The 21,599-nt window shown below is 42.7% G+C and overlaps 1 protein-coding gene across 2 annotated transcripts; it reads left to right on the plus strand.

The window, feature by feature from the left end:
* The first annotated feature begins 2,750 nt into the window (after positions 1-2,750).
* Positions 2,751-21,270, plus strand: hepacam2 (HEPACAM family member 2). Of its 2 annotated transcripts, none has more exons than XM_042310135.1 (9): positions 2,751-2,933; positions 11,683-12,039; positions 13,148-13,432; positions 17,188-17,487; positions 18,527-18,652; positions 19,937-19,958; positions 20,069-20,103; positions 20,520-20,593; positions 21,014-21,270. In XM_042310135.1, exons 1-9 carry the CDS (start codon positions 2,867-2,869, stop codon positions 21,146-21,148), a joined length of 1,401 nt encoding a protein of 466 aa, XP_042166069.1. In that variant the 5' UTR covers positions 2,751-2,866; the 3' UTR covers positions 21,149-21,270. The 2 variants fall into 2 exon arrangements, with proteins under 2 accessions (XP_042166069.1, XP_024251126.2); XM_024395358.2 differs by having other exon boundaries at positions 2,753-2,933; positions 11,680-12,039; positions 21,014-21,268.
* The last annotated feature ends 329 nt before the right edge of the window (positions 21,271-21,599 follow it).

Below are 21,599 nucleotides of genomic sequence, written 5' to 3' on the forward strand. Positions count from 1 at the left end.
CTGGGACGGGAGGCTGTGGCTGGGAGGCTGAGGGTGGGAGGATGGGACAGGAGGCTGGGGCTGGGAGGCTGGGGGTGGAAAAAGTGGCACAGGGAGAGCATGCAGAGTGCCCGTGTAACAGGGTTAGTTATGTTTCCACTTGCCTCTAAAGAAAGGTGTATTTATTGTTCAAGCATTCTTATTGGTAGGTTCAACTCTGATGACAATACGGTGTGTTGTGATTGGCCCCGCTTGCAAATAGGGGGAGATCGCGAACATCAGATCTTCCCTGTATGAAAATGTGATGCAAGGGGTAGGTCAAGTTCTGAATACTGTTTTCTATTTTCTATTTTACAATGTGTACAAGTTTGCTGTACGTTACTGATTTATACATGTGTGGGTATATGGTACCTGTTAGGGATTGAGGGGCTTTCTGGGATGTGCTTTGGCATATGATTGCTGTAAATAAGTGTGTTTGCTAGCATACACTGATGTAATGGTCACATAAGCCCACTGCTAACACAGTTGTCCTCATGCTACAGATTTAGCCATTGACAGCCATCAATACCGTTAAGCCCTGCACAACTAATGTGCTGTTTCCTATTTAACAACAGGTATTGACACATGTTATATTTGTATTGTATTTTTGTATTTTGTTCGCCCAGTATGAAAATGTAATGCAAGGGATTTTGCCATCGACAGCCATCAATACCGTTAAGCCCTGCACAATAACGTGCTGTTCCCTATTTAACAACAGCAACAGAAATAAATGATGCTCAACTGGGACCACTGGCTGATGTGATTTATTAGGAATAAACACAACGCAAGGAGAGTACGATTTACATCTGTTACACCCGCATCAGTAGAACTGTGTGTGTGTGTGTGTGTGTGTTTGTGTGTGTGTGTGTGTGTGCGTGCGTGTGTGTGTGTGTGTGTGTGTGTGTGTGTGTGTGTGTGTGTGTGTGTGTGTGTGTGTGTGTGTGTGTGTGTGTGTGTGTGTGTGTGTGTGTGTGTGTGTGTGTGCGTGTGTGTGTGTGTGTGTGTGTGCGTGTGTGTGTGTGTGTGTACTAGGAAGGCAACATAAGCACCGGGGGCATCCCAGCACTTCCCCCCCAACTGTCTCAGCCCTCAGGCCTAGCTTAGCTTCCTGTGGTGAGTCAGACCTACAGTAGCCAGACCAGATACCCCACACTGAAACACTGCTGATGAAACACTTACGCTGAGTCACAAATGGCACCCTACAGTATCCCCTATATAGTACACTACTTTTAACCAGGGCCCTTAGGGATTTGGTTAAAATAAATAGACTATGTTTGGAATAATGTGCCATTTGAGACTGTGTGATCATAGCCCAACCTCTGGGTAAAACCCCTCGCAGTAGAAGTCTACAAGTTTTCATAAAGAGTAGGAGTGCTGATTTAGGATCATTTTAGTCTTTTATATCACAATGAATAAGATTACATGGACAGGGGGGGGGACGACTGATCCTAGATCAGCAGTCCTTCTCTGAGATGCTTGATACATCCAGCAATTGGATCTCTTCAGGTCTCATGGAAAAGGCAAAGATTGTATCAACATAAACAATTTACAGTTTCTTCTATATGAATTCAAAACTTGATTTACTTCTGTAAACATAGTGTCAGTCCTCAAGGACTTTAGCTGGAGAATAATGATACAATGTCTCCATCTAGAGGGTCATACAACACTTGCAGGCGCACTGGGGAAAGAGGCTGTTTTATTTGTAGAGGAAGGAGCATACCATTACAACATTCCTAGAATAGACCAATCAGCCCAACACATTATCAATGCTTGTTATTTTTATATTTACTGACGATTTTGAGAAACAAAGTTGGACAACTAGCATTACACTGGGATGATCTCTATGTATCTGTGGCTTCCAATTTGGGTCTTCATTAATTAGCTTCTATGAATGTAAAGAGATAGTATAGCTAATAAAATGAATGATTTGTTTGTTTGTCTTTCTGTTGCTCAACATTTTTATGAATGGGTCACAAATCACAAAGAACATTTCACTACATTCACTACGCTACATTCAGTTGTCACAACAGCGCCTACACTTAGCGACTCCACGGTGTGACACAATGACACTGTCTGTAAAAAATGTCATTTTTCTGGACATTGTCATGTGGTCTCTCTCTCTCTCCTCTCTCTCTCTCTCTCTCTCTCTCTCTCTCTCTCTTCTCTCTCTCTCTCTCTCTCTCTCTCTCTCTCTCTCTCTCTCTCCCTGTGTGTGTGTGTATGTGTGTGTGTGTGTGTGTGTGTGTGTGTTTCACTCCTTTGATATTTCAGAGTGTATAAATGTCTGCCTATGAATCTGCCTGTAACAGTATGTGTCTGTTGGCTATAAATACTTATTTTGAGCATCCTTCTGCATTGTCCTCCCCTGTCTATATTCACAACCTAAATGACATTCTCAACCTTTACCACTGCAGCTCCCTCTCTCTCTGTGTCTCTAAGCCTGTATCTAAGCTAACAGCCACATGTGTCTTTTACTAGCACTGATTTAGCTGTTAGCCGGTTTTACTTGCAATGACTATGAAATGTGCTTCTTACTCACTTTATTTTAAGTCCCGCTGGATAAGTGTCTGCTAAGTGACTAAAATGTAATGCCTGTATTTCACTGAGCCTGAGGACCACAGTGGAGGGTGGAGGCCAAGTGTTTCCTGTGCCTGCCAGGTGTAGGCTACCTCTCCACACTCAAGTCACGTGGGAGGGGCCTGGGCTGCTGGCTGGCTGGCTCCTCTTATTTCCCTGGCAAATGTTGTCACCACCAGTTCAGTTCCCCTCCCTCATACCTCCCTACCTTACTGTCACAGTCTCTTTCCAGAGCAGACTGCTAACTCCTCAGAGGATATAAGATACACTAATGGAGGGCCTTGGAAGAAGGACCTTTATCGCTCTGTGCCTCTACACTGCACTACTTACTCTCTCAGGTAAGAGGAAGAAGAAACATACGGTGTGTGTCTAGTGTCACTGTGGTCACCTTGTTGGGGATACCAGTGCAGTGGAAAGCTGAAGAGCGGGGATCTTTAGTGGTGTGTCTGAGTATTGGGAATGTCAGATGAAACAGTTATGGTTCATTTTGTTATCTGGGCGTACCTGGTGATTGGTCCATTGCTGACATCTCAGCAATGTTAATTGAATGTCATTTCAAGAGAAATTCATTAAATGTTTTGAAAGTGCAACTAAAAGTAAGGGCCCACATGAACATTGCCCATTATCTTTCATTGGTTTAATCATGATCGAGCCATTAGACTGTATTTGATTTGATCAGTTATTACACGCATAATAGAATGGTACTGTTTAACCCTTGTGTAGTCTTAACATTCTGTATACTACCCTTGTGTAGTCTTAGCATTCTGTATACTCCCCTTGTGTAGTCTTAACATTCTGTATACTACCCTTGTGTAGTCTTAACATTCTGTATACTCCCCTTGTGTAGTCTTAGCATTCTGTATACTCCCCTTGTGTAATCTTAGCATTCTGTATACTCCCCTTGTGTAGTCTTAACATTCTATATACTCCCCTTGTGTAGTCTTAACATTCTGTATACTACCCTTGTGTAGTCTTAACATTCTGTATACTCCCCTTGTGTAGTCTTAACATTCTGTATACTACCCTTGTGTAGTCTTAACATTCTGTATACTCCCCTTGTGTCGTCTTAACATTCTGTATACTCCCCTTGTGTCGTCTTAACATTCTGTATACTCCCCTTGTGTAGTCTTAACATTCTGTATACTCCCCTTGTGTAGTCTTAACAGTCTGTATACTCCCCTTGTGTAGTCTTAACATTCTGTATACTCCCCTTGTGTAGTCTTAACATTCTGTATACTCCCCTTGTGTAGTCTTAGCATTCTGTATCCTCCCCTTGTGTAGTCTTAACATTCTGTATACTCCCCTCTTGTAGTCTTAACATTCTGTATACTCCCCTTGTGTAGTCTTAACATTCTGTATACTCCCCTTGTGTAGTCTTAACATTCTGTATATTCCCCTTGTGTAGTCTTAACACTCTGTATACTCCCCTTGTGTAGTCTTAACATTCTGTATACTCCCCTCTTGTAGTCTTAACATTCTGTATACTCCCCTTGTGTAGTCTTAACATTCTGTATACTCCCCTTGTGTAGTCTTAACATTCTGTATATTCCCCTTGTGTAGTCTTAACATTCTGTATACTACCCTTGTGTAGTCTTAACATTCTGTATACTCCCCTTGTGTCGTCTTAACATTCTGTATACTCCCCTTGTGTAGTCTTAACATTCTGTATACTCCCCTCTTGTAGTCTTAACATTCTGTATACTCCCCTTGTGTAGTCTTAACATTCTGTATACTCCCCTTGTGTAGTCTTAACATTCTGTATACTCCCCTTGTGTAGTCTTAACATTCTGTATACTCCCCTTGTGTAGTCTTAGCATTCTGTATACTCCCCTTGTGTAGTCTTAACATTCTGTATACTCCCCTTGTGTAGTCTTAACATTCTGTATACTCCCCTTGTGTAGTCTTAACATTCTGTATACTCCCCTTGTGTAGTCTTAACATTCTGTATATTCCCCTTGTGTAGTCTTAACACTCTGTATACTCCCCTTGTGTAGTCTTAACATTCTGTATACTCCCCTCTTGTAGTCTTAACATTCTGTATACTCCCCTTGTGTAGTCTTAACATTCTGTATACTCCCCTTGTGTAGTCTTAACATTCTGTATATTCCCCTTGTGTAGTCTTAACATTCTGTATACTCCCCTTGTGTAGTCTTAACATTCTGTATACTCTCCTCTTGTAGTCTTAACATTCTGTATACTCCCCTTGTGTAGTCTTAACATTCTGTATACTCCCCTCGTGTAGTCTTAACATTCTGTATACTCCCCTTGTGTAGTCTTAACATTCTGTATACTCCCCTTGTGTAGTCTTAACATTCTGTATCCTCCCCTTGTGTAGTCTTAACATTCTGTATACTCCCCTTGTGTAGTCTTAACATTCTGTATCCTCCCCTTGTGTAGTCTTAACATTCTGTATCCTCCCCTTGTCCTAACGGTTAAAAATGACCCGCCTTCACTAAACACCTAAAATAAAGCAGCTTAATTGAATTTTAAATCCCAAATCTATTTTTCATGAAGAAAAAACCTGTCATTCATCACAAACTTTGTGAATATCTGGGGTTTCCCTCTACACAATGCAGAAAGACATTTAATCAGTGAACACCACTCATTTTTATTACACACCTGTCATAATTGTTTTCTTTACTAAAGTAGAGGTTTAGTATTACTTTATTATCATTGCTAAAGGTACTGCATAGGTGTAAACATACATTTTTTTAGCAAGAGACACCACTTGTATAGCCTAAGAAAGTAGCAGAAATGTGCAGAAAGTAGTTTTGAATGCATTTTATTGAAGGAAAACAGCCTTGAACATTTTTGGCAACATGGTGATATATTCTTATATACTGTACAATGAGGAATTCAACCACAAAATACTAGTCTTCTCCCATTGTTTTAACCATTGCCCCCACCCACAAGGTGTATAAACAACAACATTAAATAAGAATAAAATAAGATAATAGATACAAAACAAAAACATGAAGAACATAAATCAATCAACTCTAATTAACACATGTAGGACAGTATGCAAGTGTGTGTGCATGGACTTTACAGATGTATTTCTCACATGTGCAGCACATAGTATTTATTTTACAGTCCTTCTTGGGGGGGGGGCAGAATTGGCATCTCCTCCTCTTGCCTGCCCCAGCAACAAGCTTCATGTGGAACAGGACAAGATTCAGCCCCCTGAACAGCTTTCACAAGCGCTGCAGAAGCTGCTGTGCGGGGGAGGCGCTGCCTTCTTTGAATGTGTGAGGTTACAAGTGCCTTTCCCAGCTGCTCCAAGAACAATCACCTCTTGTTCCTCTTATCAGGCATCCAGGTAGGGTTGATCTTGTTCCATATCATGAAGGCATTGTATGAGGACACATCAATGATGTTATGGAAGATGACCAGGGGACACGGGTAGTCATCCTCCTGCAGCTCTAAGTTCCAATCACCTTGTCCAGGTTGTCCATGCCTCCTTTGTTGTGGTTGTAGTCCAGGATGTTGGCTGGATTCCCGTCCTCACGATCACTGATCTCAGCTGTTTTGTGCAGTGTGTTCAGGAGGACCACGTTCTTGTTCTTCTTTGGGAGGTAAGAAACTAGAATGCTGGTGGGGGTGAAGGCAAACTTTGATGAGAAGGCCTCTCTCCCCCTTGTTGTGAGGAGTGCAGGGGGGAGCTCAGGCTTGTTCTTTCTAACTGTGCCAACCATTGTGATCTTCCTCTTCAGGAGCTGCTGGCTGAGTTCAATCAGTAGCACACATAATCTAAATGTCTCATTGTGTGTGTGTGTGTCTTTGTGGTTTCTGTGGTGTGTAAATTATTTTAGAACTGCCTGATCAAAAATGACCCTAAGACAATCTTTGTACCCTAGTGGTGTACATATGTCATGGAAATATGAACAAAGGCGATGTTTCACTTTTTCTAAGATTGGGGTCTCTCTAGGAAAAGACATCCAAATTTAAGTTTAAAAAATATCATTTAGACATTTTCTCTGCTTTTAAACATAGTTGCGGGTCATTTTAACCCGTAAGACAACACAAGAATTAATCATAGTGTAAAAGGAATACTCTTATGCATGTGTGTTCATGCATGTCAGTATTGGTCCGTGTTGAGTCTATGGAAATCAGACATCTACGTAAACATATCTGACCAAATTACATGTGATTTCAGTTCTGGGTTAACTGAGATTAATTCTATGGTGGTTGACTAAGTTGATGCTACGTTGTTATGTCACATTGCAGTAGCTACCAATATTTATGATCTGATTCCCATGTTTCATATACTTTATGCTGGCTTTTAATGGTTGTAAACAAGGGTTTTTTAGCATTTTTATTTCTGGTTCAGACAGTCAGACTTTAGACAGTCAGAAGATGGAGGAAAGACACCTGGAAAGAGTTCATCAACCACGCCTCTGCTGACTCAGCTTGTCACGAGATGGGACCAGAAATAGGACTGGGCATTTCTATCACCCTGATCCATTTCTTTCCTGAAGTCTCCCAAAATGTCATTTCTTTTTCACTCTAGGCCCCCGTTATTTGCCAAATAATTATTATGATGGGTCAGTCCATCTTGCATTTTCCAGTATTGCCCCATGGCCAATGCTGATCATAATAGGCCCTGCTGATCATAATAGATGTCCAACAAATCTCACATGACTAGATAAGCTCACCACCGATGTCCTAACACAACACTGGAGCTCACTTCTAAGAATGTGTTCGTATCGGAGCTCACTTCTAAGAATGTGTTTGCATTGGAGCTCACTTCTAAGAATGTGTTCGTATTGGAGCTCACTTCTAAGAATGTGTTCGTATTGGAGCTCACTTCTAAGAATGTGTTCGTATTGGAGCTCACTTCTAAGAATGTGCTCACTTCTAAGAATGTGTTCGCATTGGAGCTCACTTCTAAGAATGTGTTCGTATTGGAGCTCACTTCTAAGAATGTGTTCGTATTGGAGCTCACTTCTAAGAATGTGTTCGTATTGGAGCTCACTTCTAAGAATGTGTTCGTATTGGAGCTCACTTCTAAGAATGTGTTTGCATTGGAGCTCACTTCTAAGAATGTGTTCGTATTGGAGCTCACTTCTAAGAATGTGTTTGCATTGGAGCTCACTTCTAAGAATGTGTTCGTATTGGAGCTCACTTCTAAGAATGTGTTCGTATTGGAGCTCACTTCTAAGAATGTGTTCGTATTGGAGCTCACTTCTAAGAATGTGTTCGTATTGGAGCTCACTTCTAAGAATGTGTTCGTATTGGAGCTCACTTCTAAGAATGTGTTCGTATTGGAGCTCACTTCTAAGAAAGATTGGAGCTCACTTCTAAGAATGTGTTGCATTGGAGCTCACTTCTAAGAATGTGCTCACTTCTAAGAATGTGTTCGTATTGGAGCTCACTTTAAGAATGTGGAGCTCACTTCTAAGAATGTGTTCATTGGAGCTCACTTCTAAGAATGTGTTTATTGGAGCTCACTTCTAAGAATGTGCTCACTTCTAAGAATGTGTTCGTATTGGAGCTCACTTCTAAGAATGTGTTCGTATTGGAGCTCACTTCTAAGAGCTAAGAATGTCACTCACTTCTAAGAATGTGTTCGTATTGGAGCTCACTTCTAAGAATGTGTTCGTATTGGAGCTCACTTCTAAGAATGTATTGTTCTAAGAATGTGTTGGAGCTCACTTCTAAGAATGTGTTGGAGCTCACTTCTAAGAATGTGTTCGTATTGGAGCTCACTTCTAAGAATGTGTTCGTATTGGAGCTCACTTCTAAGAATGTGTTCGTATTGGAGCTCACTTCTAAGAATGTGTTCGTATTGGAGCTCACTTCTAAGAATGTGTTGTTCTAAGAATGTGTTTATTGGAGCTCACTTCTAAGAACGTATTGGAGCTCACTTCTAAGAATGTGTTCGTAAGAATTGGAGCTCACTTCTAAGAATGTGTTTGCATTGGAGCTCACTTCTAAGAATGGAGCTCACTTCTAAGAATGTGCTCACTTCTAAGAATGTGTGGAGCTCACTTCTAAGAATGTGTTCGTATTGGAGCTCACTTCTAAGAATGTGTTCGTATTGGAGCTCACTTCTAAGAATGTGTTCTAACTTCTAAGAATGTGTTCGTATTGGAGCTCACTTCTAAGAATGTGTTCGTATTGGAGCTCACTTCTAAGAATATTGGAGCTCACTTCTAAGAATGTGTTCGCATTGGAGCTCACTTCTAAGAATGTGTTCGCATTGGAGCTCACTTCTAAGAATGTGTTCGTATTGGAGCTCACTTCTAAGAATGTGTTCATTGGAGCTCACTTCTAAGAATGAGCTCAGCTTCTAAGAATGTGCTTTCTAAGAATGTGTTGTATTGGAGCTCACTTCTAAGAATGTGTTCGTATTGGAGCTCACTTCTAAGAATGTGTTCGCATTGGAGCTCACTTCTAAGAATGTGTTCTAAGAATGTGTTTGCATTGGAGCTCACTTCTAAGAATGTGTTCGCATTGGAGCTCACTTCTAAGAATGTGTTCGTATTGGAGCTCACTTCTAAGAATGTGTTCGTATTGGAGCTCACTTCTAAGAATGTGTTCGCATTGGAGCTCACTTCTAAGAATGTGTTCGTATTGGAGCTCACTTCTAAGAATGTGTTCGTATTGGAGCTCACTTCTAAGAATGTGTTTGCATTGGAGCTCACTTCTAAGAATGTGTTTGTATTCACTTGAGGGGTCTTGTTTATGTAATCAAGGAAGCAGGAGGGGACACTTGAGGGTGGTGCATCAGTAGCATTCAGCTGGCCAATGGTGCTGGTGGCCTTTATTTGGGGTCAACAGGCGGAGTGTGTGTGTTAATAATTATGTGTTTATAAGTGTGTGTGTGTGTGTGTGTACGTGCGTGTACGTGTGTGCGTGCGTGCATGTGTGTGTGACAGTGAAGACATCCCCTCACCTTCTCAGAGTCCATTGCCTCAGTTATCTCCACTGTCACTGTCTCTTATCACCACAACAATCCCAGGCTTGTTTAGTGACAACAGTGGCAGCAGCGGGTTCAGCACACTGTCCTGCTTATTTAACAGACCTTCCCTGGCCTTATGCTGGAATACACAGCCCCGCTGATGGCCTAGCTAGCAGGCCACTTGGAGTGTGACATGGATGGGGGTAGGCCGTTTGTATTATTTAGGACATAACACCAGGCACACGGTTCATCTATTGTGATGAACAACAGTGGCAGTCAGCAGGGCCTGGATGTCCCCCGGGGGAACTGGACTGACTGGGGAGGATGGAGGGAGAGAGAGAGAGGGAGGAGGAGGAGGGAGAGGGTGGGAAGGCGGAAGGAGAGAGGGGAGAGGATGCAGGGAGAGAGAGAGAGAGAGAGAGAGGAGGAGGAGGGAGAGGGTGGGAAGGCGGAAGGAGAGAGGGGAGAGGATGCAGGGAGAGAGAGAGGCAGAAGAAGGGAGAGGGGGAGGGAGATAGAACATAGAGGGCATTGAAAAAGAAAGGGAGAGAAAGTGATAGGGGAGCGGGGAGAGCGAGAGAGAAAGAGGTAGAGAGAGAAGGTGCGGGGGGTTTAACCTGTGGACAGCCAACCTGCCTGCTGTTGTTTAATCTGAGCTGGCAACACAACACACACATCACCTACTCCTTCTTAATTCGAATCCTAATTTAGCCGTTGAACATCAGTGTACAATTCTCAGCGGCTAAATCATACAGCTCAAAGATGTTCGCTTTAATACCTGTTAGTAGTAATATGATAGGCTTGTCAATGTCTCACAATTACGTATGAATTGGGTTTCAGGACAGAGGTCTGGATAAAGTAAACGGAATGAATCGAATAAATAGCATGACACAGATGTGTCAATTATGATGATGATATCGCAGACTCTTTCTGCTTTACGAAGCTCAGCAGGAGGATGAGTCTGCACGTGGTGTAAAATAGACTGCTATGGCTTTCAATTTCATGTTCATGAAAAGCTCATTCATTTGTATGTGTGTTCAGGGACTGTATTTATAAAGCATCTCGGAGTGCTGTAGGAGTCCTGATCTAGGTAGTAGAAGTCCTGATCTAGGTCGTAGGAGTCCTGATCTAGGTAGTAGGAGTCCTGATCTAGGTAGAAGGAGTCCTGATCTAGGTAGTAGGAGTCCTGATCTAGGTAGTGGGAGTCCTGATCTAGGTAGTAGGAGTCCTGATCTAGGTAGTAGAAGTCCTGATCTAGGTAGTAGGAGTCCTGATCTAGGTAGTGGGAGTCCTGATCTAGGTAGTAGGAGTGTTGATCTAGGTAGTAGGAGTCCTGATCTAGGTAGTAGAAGTGCTGATCTAGGCAGTAGGAGTGCTGATCTAGGTAGTAGGAGTCCTGATCTAGGTAGTAGGAGTCCTGATCTAGGTAGTAGGAGTGCTGATCTAGGTAGTAGGAGTGCTGATCTAGGTAGTAGGAGTGCTGATCTAGGTAGTAGGAGTGCTGATCTAGGTAGTAGAAGTGCTGATCTTGGTAGTAGGAGTGCTGATCTAATGTTCTGTCTCACCCCTTCCTCCCCTCTTCTATAATGTTCTATCTCACCCCTTCCTCCCCTCTTCTATAATGTTCTGTCTCACCCCTTCCTCCCCTCTTCTATAATGTTCTGTCTCACCCCTTCCTCCCCTCCTCTATAATGCTCTGTCTCCTTCCCCTTCCTCCCCTCTTCTATAATGTTCTGTCTCATCCCTTCCTTCCCCCCTTCCTCCCCTCTTCTATAATGTTCTGTCTCATCCCTTCCTCCCCTCCTCTATAATGCTCTGTCTCACCCCTTCCTCCCCCTCTTCTATAATGCTCTGTCTCACCCCTTCCTCCCCTCTTCTATAATGTTCTGTCTCACCCCTTCCTCCCCTCTTCTATAATGCTCTGTCTCACCCCTTCCTCCCCTCTTCTATAATGTTCTGTCTCATCCCTTCCTTCCCTCCCCTTCCTCCCCCTCCCCTCTATAATGCTCTGTCTCATCCCTTCCTCTCCCTCCTCTATAATGCTCTGTCTCACCCCTTCCTCACCCCCTCCTCTATAATGCTCTGTCTCATTCCTTCCTCCCCTCCTCTATAATGCTCTGTCTCATCCTTCCTTCCCTCCTCTATAATGCTCTGTCTCATCCCTTCCTTCCCTCCATCCTCAGAAGTAAACTCAGAGATCGTCCATATTCCGTCCGTGCTCTATGGCGTCAAAGGGAAGTCCCTCCTCCTCTCCGTGGAGACTTACTTCCGATTGGAGGACGTTGAGATCCAGGGCAGCTGGTACCAGACCCGGCCGGGGGGCCCCAAAACCCTGCTGGTGACCTTCCACAACCACACCGCCATCATGCTGGCCTCGATGAGACACAGGAAGCGCTACTTTTTCCAGCCCCCCAACGCCTCTCTCCTGATCTCCAGGCTGGACGAGGCGGCGGAGGGGGACTATCATCTGGACCTGGACATTCACTTCCCCCAGAGACAGGAGCTCGTCAGGGCCGAGAGGACCGTCCACGTCACCGTCGATGGTGAGTTAGTGGACACCAGAGAATCTTATCTGTCAGACTGAATTATTACAGACAGATTTATTAAAGCAATATAAATATATACATATTAAGAGGGTAAGAAATATATTTATTTTAGCCTTTTAAAATCACATCAAATCAAATTGTATTCGTCACACGCGCCGAATACAACTGGTGTAGACCTTACTGTGAAATACTTTACAAGCTCTTAACCAACAATGCAGTTCAAGAAATAGAGTTAAGAAAATATTTACTAAATAAAATAAAATAAAAAATAAAATAAAAAGGAACACAATTGTCACACCCTGACCATAGTTTGCTTTGTATGTTTCTATGTTTTGGTTGGTCAGGGTGTGAGCTGAGTGGGCATTCTATGTTACATGTCTAGTTTGTCTAGTTCTATGTATGGCCTGATATGGTTCTCACTCAGAGGCAGGTGTTCGTCATTGTCTCTGATTGGGAACCATATTTAGGTAGCCTGTTTGGTGTTGGGGTTTTGTGGGTGATTGTCCTTGTTCCTGTCTCTGTGTTACTTTGCACCGGTATTAGGCTGTTTTGGTTTTTGTGTTACGGTTATTGTTTTTTTTATTTGATTCGTGTTTACTTTGTTTTATTAAACATGGATCGCAATAGCCACGCCGCATTTTGGTCTGACTCTCTTTCATATAAAGAAAACCGTTACAACAATAAAATAACAATAACAAGGCTGTATACAGGGGGTACAGAGTCAACGTGTGTTAGTGGATTGGAGTGCGTTATGGCATTCATGATGTCATAATGTGTAGTGCTCTAATATACTGTATGTACTCATTCAGTAACTAGGTTCCTTCAGAAACTAGGTTCCTTCAGTAACTAGGTTCCTTCAGTAACTAGGTTCCTTCAGTAACTAGGTTAATTAAGTAACTAGGTTCCTACAGTAACTAGCTTCCTACAGTAACTAGGTTCCTTCAGTAACTAGCTTCCTACAGTAACTAGGTTCCTTCAGTAACTAGCTTCCTACAGTAACTAGGTTAATTAAGTAACTTGAAAGATATGTACTTTTGTGGCTTGCTTGGCTGCGCTTAATATGTGCCTATCATCATCTTACTGTTTCGTCTCTCCCCTTCTCCAGTACCTGTGTCCACTCCAGTTATCCAGAAGACACCATCTTCTACAGTTGTTGAGGACAAGGAGAACGTGACATGGACCTGTAGGGTGGAGAACGGAACCAGGGTTCAGTACCAGTGGCTGAGGAACAACATGCCCCTAGATATTAGTGATCGCCATCAGTTTTCCCAGGACAACTCTACTCTGGTGATAAGCCCTGTGAGGAAGAAGGACATTGGACAGTACCGCTGCCTGGCCAGGAACCACATCAGCCAGAGACAGAGCCACACCCTGGACCTCAGTGTCTTCTGTAAGTACTGTCCATAACAGCACATTACTGTAGTTCTGTCTATAACAGCGCATTACTGTAGTTCTGTCTATAACAGCACATTACTGTAGTTCTGTCTATAACAGCACATTGCTGTAGTTCTGTCTATAACAGCACATTGCTGTAGTTCTGTCTATAACAGCACATTGCTGTAGTTCTGTCTATAACAGCACATCGCTGTAGTTCTGTCTATAACAGCACATTGCTGTAGTTCTGTCTATAACAGCACATTGCTGTAGTTCTGTCTATAACAGCACATTGCTGTAGTTCTGTCTATAACAGCACATTGCTGTAGTTCTGTCTATAACAGCACATCGCTGTAGTTCTGTCTATAACAGCACATCGCTGTAGTTCTGTCCATAACAGCACATCGCTGTAGTTCTGTCCATAACAGCACATCGCTGTAGTTCTGTCCATAACAGCACATCGCTGTAGTTCTGTCTATAACAGCACATTGCTGTAGTTCTGTCTATAACAGCACATTGCTGTAGTTCTGTCTATAACAGCACATTGCTGTAGTTCTGTCTATAACAGCACATTGCTGTAGTTCTGTCTATAACAGCACATTGCTGTAGTTCTGTCTATAACAGCACATTGCTGTAGTTCTGTCTATAACAGCACATTGCTGTAGTTCTGTCTATAACAGCACATTGCTGTAGTTCTGTCTATAACAGCACATTGCTGTAGTTCTGTCTATAACAGCACATTGCCGTAGTTCTGTCTATAACAGCACATTACCGTAGTTCTGTCTATAACAGCACATTACTGTAGTTCTGTCTATAACAGCGCATTACTGTAGTTCTGTCTATAACAGAACATCGCTGTAGTTCTGTCTATAACAGAACATCGCTGTAGTTCTGTCTATAACAGAACATCGCTGTAGTTCTGTCTATAACAGAACATCGCTGTAGTTCTGTCTATAACAGAACATCGCTGTAGTTCTGTCTATAACAGAACATCGCTGTAGTTCTGTCTATAACAGAACATCGCTGTAGTTCTGTCTATAACAGAACATCGCTGTAGTTCTGTCTATAACAGAACATCGCTGTAGTTCTGTCTATAACAGCACATCGCTGTAGTTCTGTCTATAACAGAACATCGCTGTAGTTCTGTCCATAACAGCACATTACTGTAGTTCTGTCTATTACTGCACATTATACGTGACATTTTTGGTCATTTAGCAGATACTCTTATCCAGAGCGACTTACAGGAGCAATTAGGGTTCAGTGCCTTGCTCAAGGGCACAGCAACAGATTTGTTTCACCTAGTCGGCTCGGGGATTCTAGCAACCATTCAATTACCTGCCCAACAGTCTTAACCACTAGGTTACTTGCCACCACTATAGAAATGTTGTACAAATGTCTCAGACATACAACTACTTCACAGACAACTACGTCTCATACAACCACGTCTCATAAAACTACTTCACAGACAACTACGTCTCATACAACTACGTCTCATAAAACTACGCCTCATACAACATGGGTCAAAATAGAACATCATGTTTGCTATACATGAGCTAGTCAATGCAGAATACATGTCAAAATTAATAAACAAGAGCCTGGGGAAAGAACTTAATGACTCAACTTCCCGCACTGTATTTTCCACATTTTACAGAAGTATAAATACTTCCATCCTCCTGGCCTTCTATGAGTAATACCAGTATGGAAATTCAAACCATAAGAGAGCTCAGTGAGTTCTGAAAACAGAAATGACTGAAATTTGCATGGGAGTCTGACAGAGGCCCACTGTTCTGTGGCAATACTATCATGTCAGTACTGCAGTATCGCTATCGGGCCTCCGTTAGGTTAAGGAAACCAGGCTGGTTGTGGCAGGTTTGGAGGTTAGCCGACGTGGAAGGATACTGTTGACATATGTTCAGACATTAACCCATTCTACAGTTGAAAACAAGACAAAAAATGTTGTAATAAGACAATTTGCAGTCTAATTATGCTAAATGCATTTGCTAATGGTTGTATGTTGAGATGCAGTCAGAGGGAAGAGATTTAATAAATGGAACTTCTTTGCCTTAACATCTTATCTTTTTGAGATAAATATATTTTATTTAGGATTTTAGACAATAGACCATAGACAAAAGATAACAGACAACTGAACATTTCACAGACAGGGATCCACTAAAGTGGTGCAGCTGTCTAAGGCACTGTATCTCAGTGCTTGAGGCATCATTGCAGACACCCTGGTTCAAATCCAGGCTGTATCACAACTGGCTGTGATTGGGAATCCCATAGGGTGGTGTGCAATTGGCCCAGTGTCGTCTGGATTTGCCTGGTGTAGGCCGTCATTGTAAATAAGAACTTGTTCTTAACTGACTTGACTAGTTAAATATTGGTGGTGCTTGAGAGATGGTTGTCCTTCTGGAAGGTTCTCCCCCATCTCCACAAAGTAACTCTGGAGCTCTGTCAGAGTGATCAAGGCCCTTCTTCCCTGATTGCTTAGTTTGGCCGGGCGGGCAGCTCTAGGAAGAGTCTTGGTGGTTCCAAACTTCTTCCATTTAAGAATGATGGAGGCCACTGTTCTTGGTGACCTTCAATGCTGCAGAAATGGGCTGGTACCCTTTCCCAGATCTGTGCCTCGTCACAATCCTGTCTCAGAGCTCTACTGACAATTCCTTTGACCTCATGGCTTGGTTTTTGCTCTGACTTGCACTGTCAACTGTGGGACCTTTATATTGACAGATGTGTGCCTTTCCAAATCATGTCCAATCAATTGAATTTACCACAGGTGGACTCCAATCAAGTTGTAGAAACATCTCAATGATGATCAATGGAAATAGGATGCACCTGAGCTCAATTTTCGAGTCTCATAGCAAAAAGTCTGAGTAATTATGTAAATAAGGTATTTCTGTTTTTATATTTTGAATACATTTGCAAAAATTTTGAAAAACTTGTTTTTGCTTTATCGTTATGCGGTATAGTGTGTAGATTGCTGAGGATTTTCATTTATTTACTCCATTTTAGAATAAGGCTGTAACGTAACAAAATGTGGAAAAGGTCAAGGGATCTGAATACTTTCTGAAGGCACTGTATGTCTTGTAACCTGATTTGTAGTGGTGAAGAGCCCAATGCTGCCTCACAATAGGATGACATGTTTGGTCATTTAATGAATATATAATTTTTTTACCCCTTTTTCTCCCCAATTTCGTGGTATCCTATTGGTAGTTACAGTCTTGTCCCATCGCTGCAACTCCCGTACGGAGGGGCGAAGGTCGAGAGCCATGTGTCCTCCGTAACATGACCCTGCCAAGCCGCACTGCTTCTTGAGACACTGTTCGCTCAATCCAGAAGCCAGCCGCACCATTGTGTCGGAGGAAACACTGTACAATTGGTGAAGGCTTCAGCGTGCATGCACCTTGCCCGCCACAGGAGTCGCTAGAGTGCGATGGGACAAGGACATCTCGGCCGGCCAATCTCTCCCCTAACCCGGACGCCACTGTGCCGATTGTGCGCCGCCTCATGGGTCTCCTGGTCGCGGCCAGATGCACACAGCCCGGGATCGAACCCGGGTCTGTAGTGACGCCTCAAGCACTGTAATGCAGTGCCTCAGACTGCGTCATTTAGGAGGCCCTGACATTCTGAATTATTGCTAATAAAACAATTTATCCTAGCTGCTAAAGGATCCTAGCTTTCCACAGTCCCAATAGAGCTTGAAGTCGATCATAAAACTATGTTCCCAGAGGGCCGGTTTGTGACAATATGAACCACTCTAATATCTCCCAGATGGCCCCTACAACCTGGCTGTGAAGTCTGACCATGGTCTGCGAACTGGGGAGGTCTTCACAGTGAACCCTGGTGAGCTGGTGTTCTTCGACTGCCAGGCCGACTCCAACCCTCCCAACAGCTGTATGTGGATCTCTAAGACCAACAACGCCACTGAGGTCATCACTGTGGGACTGCGCCTGGAGGTCACCTCCTACAAGCTGGCCCAGGCCGAGGAGTTCCTGTGCAGGGCGTTTAACAATGTGACCCAGAAGCAGGACGAGACCCAGTTCACCCTGGTGGTGGCCAGCCTGGGGACAGGTGGGTAGAGCTGGCCTGGGGTGCTGGAGGGAGCGTAGGAGGGACTGGGAACACACACACACAGCCCTGGGGTGCTGGCATAGCGTAGGTGGAACTGGGAATCAGGTCTGAGTACACACTGTGCACATTATCATGCCATAAGGTACCAAGGTGAATACCTATATTTGTAACCTACGTAGTTTATAAAGTATGACTTTTCTAAATATGAGCAGCAACCTTGCTTGCTGAGAGTCCAAAGTAAAGGTACATTTAGAAGAGAGTCAGTTAATCCACCCACACAAGGTGAATCATAAATATTGTATTTCTCCTTAGTTGCCAAGTACCGGTCACTCTGGCCTAGGTAAAAGTCCACTGGCTCTATGGGAGAGTAAACAGAGAAAAATAACAGCTGGTCTCATTGTTGACCATGTTTTACTGCATGTGTGGAGTTTCTATGTGTAGGTGGTTTCAGTCTCCAAATTGAAAAAGATACACATAATCTTGGCTACTGTATAGCAAATAACGCTGTAAATATATATATCCTATTAAGAATGATCTAAAATGTCGATGAACAAACTAAACACACTAACTGTCCACCAGGTCTGGGTTGACAGGTTTACTCTCACCTTGGACTCTTCTGAAATTTGTACAATTTAGTCACTAAACCACCAGGGCCGGTTTCCCAGGCCCAGATTATGCCTATTCTGTGACTAACAACCATTCTCAATAGATATTCTCCATTGAAAGAGCTTCTTAGTCCAGGACTGGGCTTAATCTGTGTCTGGGAAACCGGCCCTGATTAAAGTTTTGAAATTTGACTCTGACTGTAACAATACTAACTTTATTTAGAGTGTTTTTCAATGGCAGGTTAACAAAGTGCTTCTCAAAATTAATAAAAGGACTACAGATGATACAGAGACAGAAACATTGAGAAGGAAAACAAAATAGCTATATAAAATCATACATTAGAAGATAGTTTTAGAAAAGTGGATTTTGAGGAGCAGTTTTAAAAGAGGCACTGATTCTGCAAGAGTTTATGGTTGTTCTCTTTCATTTGTAGGAAAGGAGAGATATGTCCAGGAGAGCAGATCATTCTCTCCTCTGGCTGCCATCACTCTGTCCTGTCTGTTCATTAGCTGTATGTTACTGGTCTACTTCAGAAGGAGCTGTCATCATCCCAAGAGAGGTAAATGTTATGGTTGTCTTCATAATGACAGTAGAAACTAGACACTACTGTAGGCACTAGACACTACTGTAGGCACTAGACACTACTGTAGGCACTAGACACTACTGTAGGCACTAGACACTACTGTAGAAACTAGACACTAGAGTAGACACTAGACACTACTGTAGACACTAGACACTACTGTAGAAACTAGACACTACTGTAGAAACTAGACACTACTGTAGAAACTAGACACTACTGTAGGCACTAGACACTACTGTAGGCACTAGACACTACTGTAGGCACTAGACACTACAGTAGGCACTATACACTACTGTAGAAACTAGACACTAGAGTAGGCACTAGACACTACTGTAGAAACTAGACACTAGAGTAGGCACTAGACACTACTGTAGGTATTAGACACTACTGTAGGTATGAGACACTACTGTAGAAACTAGACAGTACAGTAGACACTAGACACTACTGTAGGCACTAGACACTACTGTAGGCACTAGACACTACTGTAGGCACTAGACACTACTGTAGGCACTATACACTACTGTAGGCACTATACACTACTGTAGAAACTAGACACTACTGTAGACACTAGACACTACTGTAGAAACTAGACACTACTGTTGGCACTAGACACTACTGTAGAAATGAGACACTAAATCAAATCAAATCAAACTTATTTATATAGGCTTTTGTACATCAGCTGATATCTCAAAGTGCTGTACAGAAACCCAGCCTAAAACCCCAAATAGCAAGCAATGCAGGTGTAGAAGCACGGTGGCTAGGAAAAACTCCCTAGAAAGGCCATAACCTAGGAAGAAACATAGAGAGGAACCAGGCTATGTGGGGTGGCCAGTCCTCTTCTGGCTGTGCCGGGTGGAGATTATAACAGAACATGGCCAAGAAGTTCAAATGTTCATAAATGACCAGCATGGTCAAATAATAATAATCACAGGCAGAACAGTACAGTAGACAATACTGTAGGCACTAGACAATACTGTAGAAACTAGACACTACTGTAGACAGTAGACACTACTGTAGACACTAAACACTACTGTAGACACTAGACACTACATTAGACACTAGATTTTGAAGTTTGTTAACTGTACAGTACATGCCAATCATCTGCCAATGTTGCAGTATGTCAAACTTAAACAGCATCTGTGGAAAAAATGACATGTTTTTCTGAGGAAAGGCATTCAACTTAAAAAAGCCTGAAATCTTGCCTGTAGGGTAAAATACAAATAGTTGTTGTTATTATTAAAACCTATACTGTTCCTTTTACAGTTCTCATGAACATCTATAACAGGTAAGACCATTACTGATCAGTGCTTACACATGAATAAAGATAACCTTTGTCTAGGTAGCCTACCTACAGTAAATGGGTTTAATTAAAATGACTTTGTCTCTCCCATGCAGACCTTTGACAGAACAGAGACGCCCACACCGTTCGGGTCAGTTTCCCCTTTGCACCTGCAATGTTTACCTTATACCCTCTCGTTCCTGCCTGTTGTTAGGCAGTGTCGTGTACATAGCTCTAGACAAACAATACTCCTCATAAACCCTTCACGAACATAGAACATAGAACATAGAACAAACAGTAATCATACTTGTTTGTCTTATGCAGGCGTATTAGCCCATGAACTCGGTTGCTGATCTCTTCAAGTTTCAGTTGGATCTGTCTGTGCTTTAGTGAACTGAGTTCAATACATTTAACTATGGTGGGGCGGTATTCAGTTTCCCCCAAACCAAAAGTGACATGTCCTAAATAAAATAACCTACTAGGAAGGAACAAGAAACAGGAAGTAAATAGAGAGGACACTACGTTGACACCAAAAAGTCTATCAGGTGAACTACATTTTACTTGCAGGTCATGAGGATGCAACAGAAGACTTTGGCATCTATGAGTTTGTCTCTATACCTGGGAAAATGGAATCTACACAGGTATGTTGTATGTCTTGCAACAATGCAGCTTGGTACAATAGGCCTAGTTTTCTGTAGGAACATCTCTTTGATATTGTAGTGAGCCTTATTAATTAATGAGCCCACACTAGGCTACCTAGCGTGTGACAGGGAGCCTAGCGATTAAGAGCATTGGGCTAGTAACCAAAAATTTGCTGGTTCGAAACCACGAGCTGACTAGGCAAGGCACTTAACCCTAACTACTCCTGTAAATCTCTATGGATAAGAGTGTCTGCTAAATGATTAAAATGTGAATGTGCAACCTCCTCATAAGGTTAACTGTGTTGGAGGAATGCTTAACGTGTTTCCCTTTCACACATGTGACCCGGGTTCTACTCCTACTCCCTCCATTTGCTATAACATATAGTGTCCCTGAATGTGTTGTTTGCTTTCCTTTCCCAGGCATCCAGCAGATCTCTGGCACACCTAGAGTCTGTCCAGGATTTGCATACCACCATCTATGATGTCATCAGGCACATCCCTGAAACTTCCACGCTGGCTACCCAGAGTCTGCTGGGAAAGCAGTGTGAAGGTTAACCAGAGTATCCCAAATTGCATCCCAAATTGAACTCTATTTCCCTATATAAGAATATATATATATATTCCGAGTTTCGCAGCGGTCTAAGGCACTGCATCTCAGTGCTAGAGGCGACACTACAGACCCTGGTTCGATCCCGGGCTGTATCACAACCGGCTGTGATCGGGAGTCCCATTGGGGAGGGTTTGGCCGGGGTAGGCAGTCATTGTAAAAGAAGATTTGTTCTTATCCTACTTGCCTAGTTAAATAAAGATGAAATAAAAATACAAAATGTATGCACTACTAGGGGCGGCAAGTAGTACACTATATAGTGACGCCTGTTAAGAGCATTGGGCCAATAACTGAAAGGTTGCTGGGTTGAATCCCCAAGCTAAATAATCTGCAATGTGCCATTGAGCAAGGCACGTAAGCCTCTGGCACAGTTTCAACATCCTACTTAAAATTTTCTAA

Source organism: Oncorhynchus tshawytscha, linkage group LG31 (genome assembly GCF_018296145.1).
Source record: "Oncorhynchus tshawytscha isolate Ot180627B linkage group LG31, Otsh_v2.0, whole genome shotgun sequence".
Taxonomy (NCBI): domain Eukaryota; kingdom Metazoa; phylum Chordata; class Actinopteri; order Salmoniformes; family Salmonidae; genus Oncorhynchus; species Oncorhynchus tshawytscha.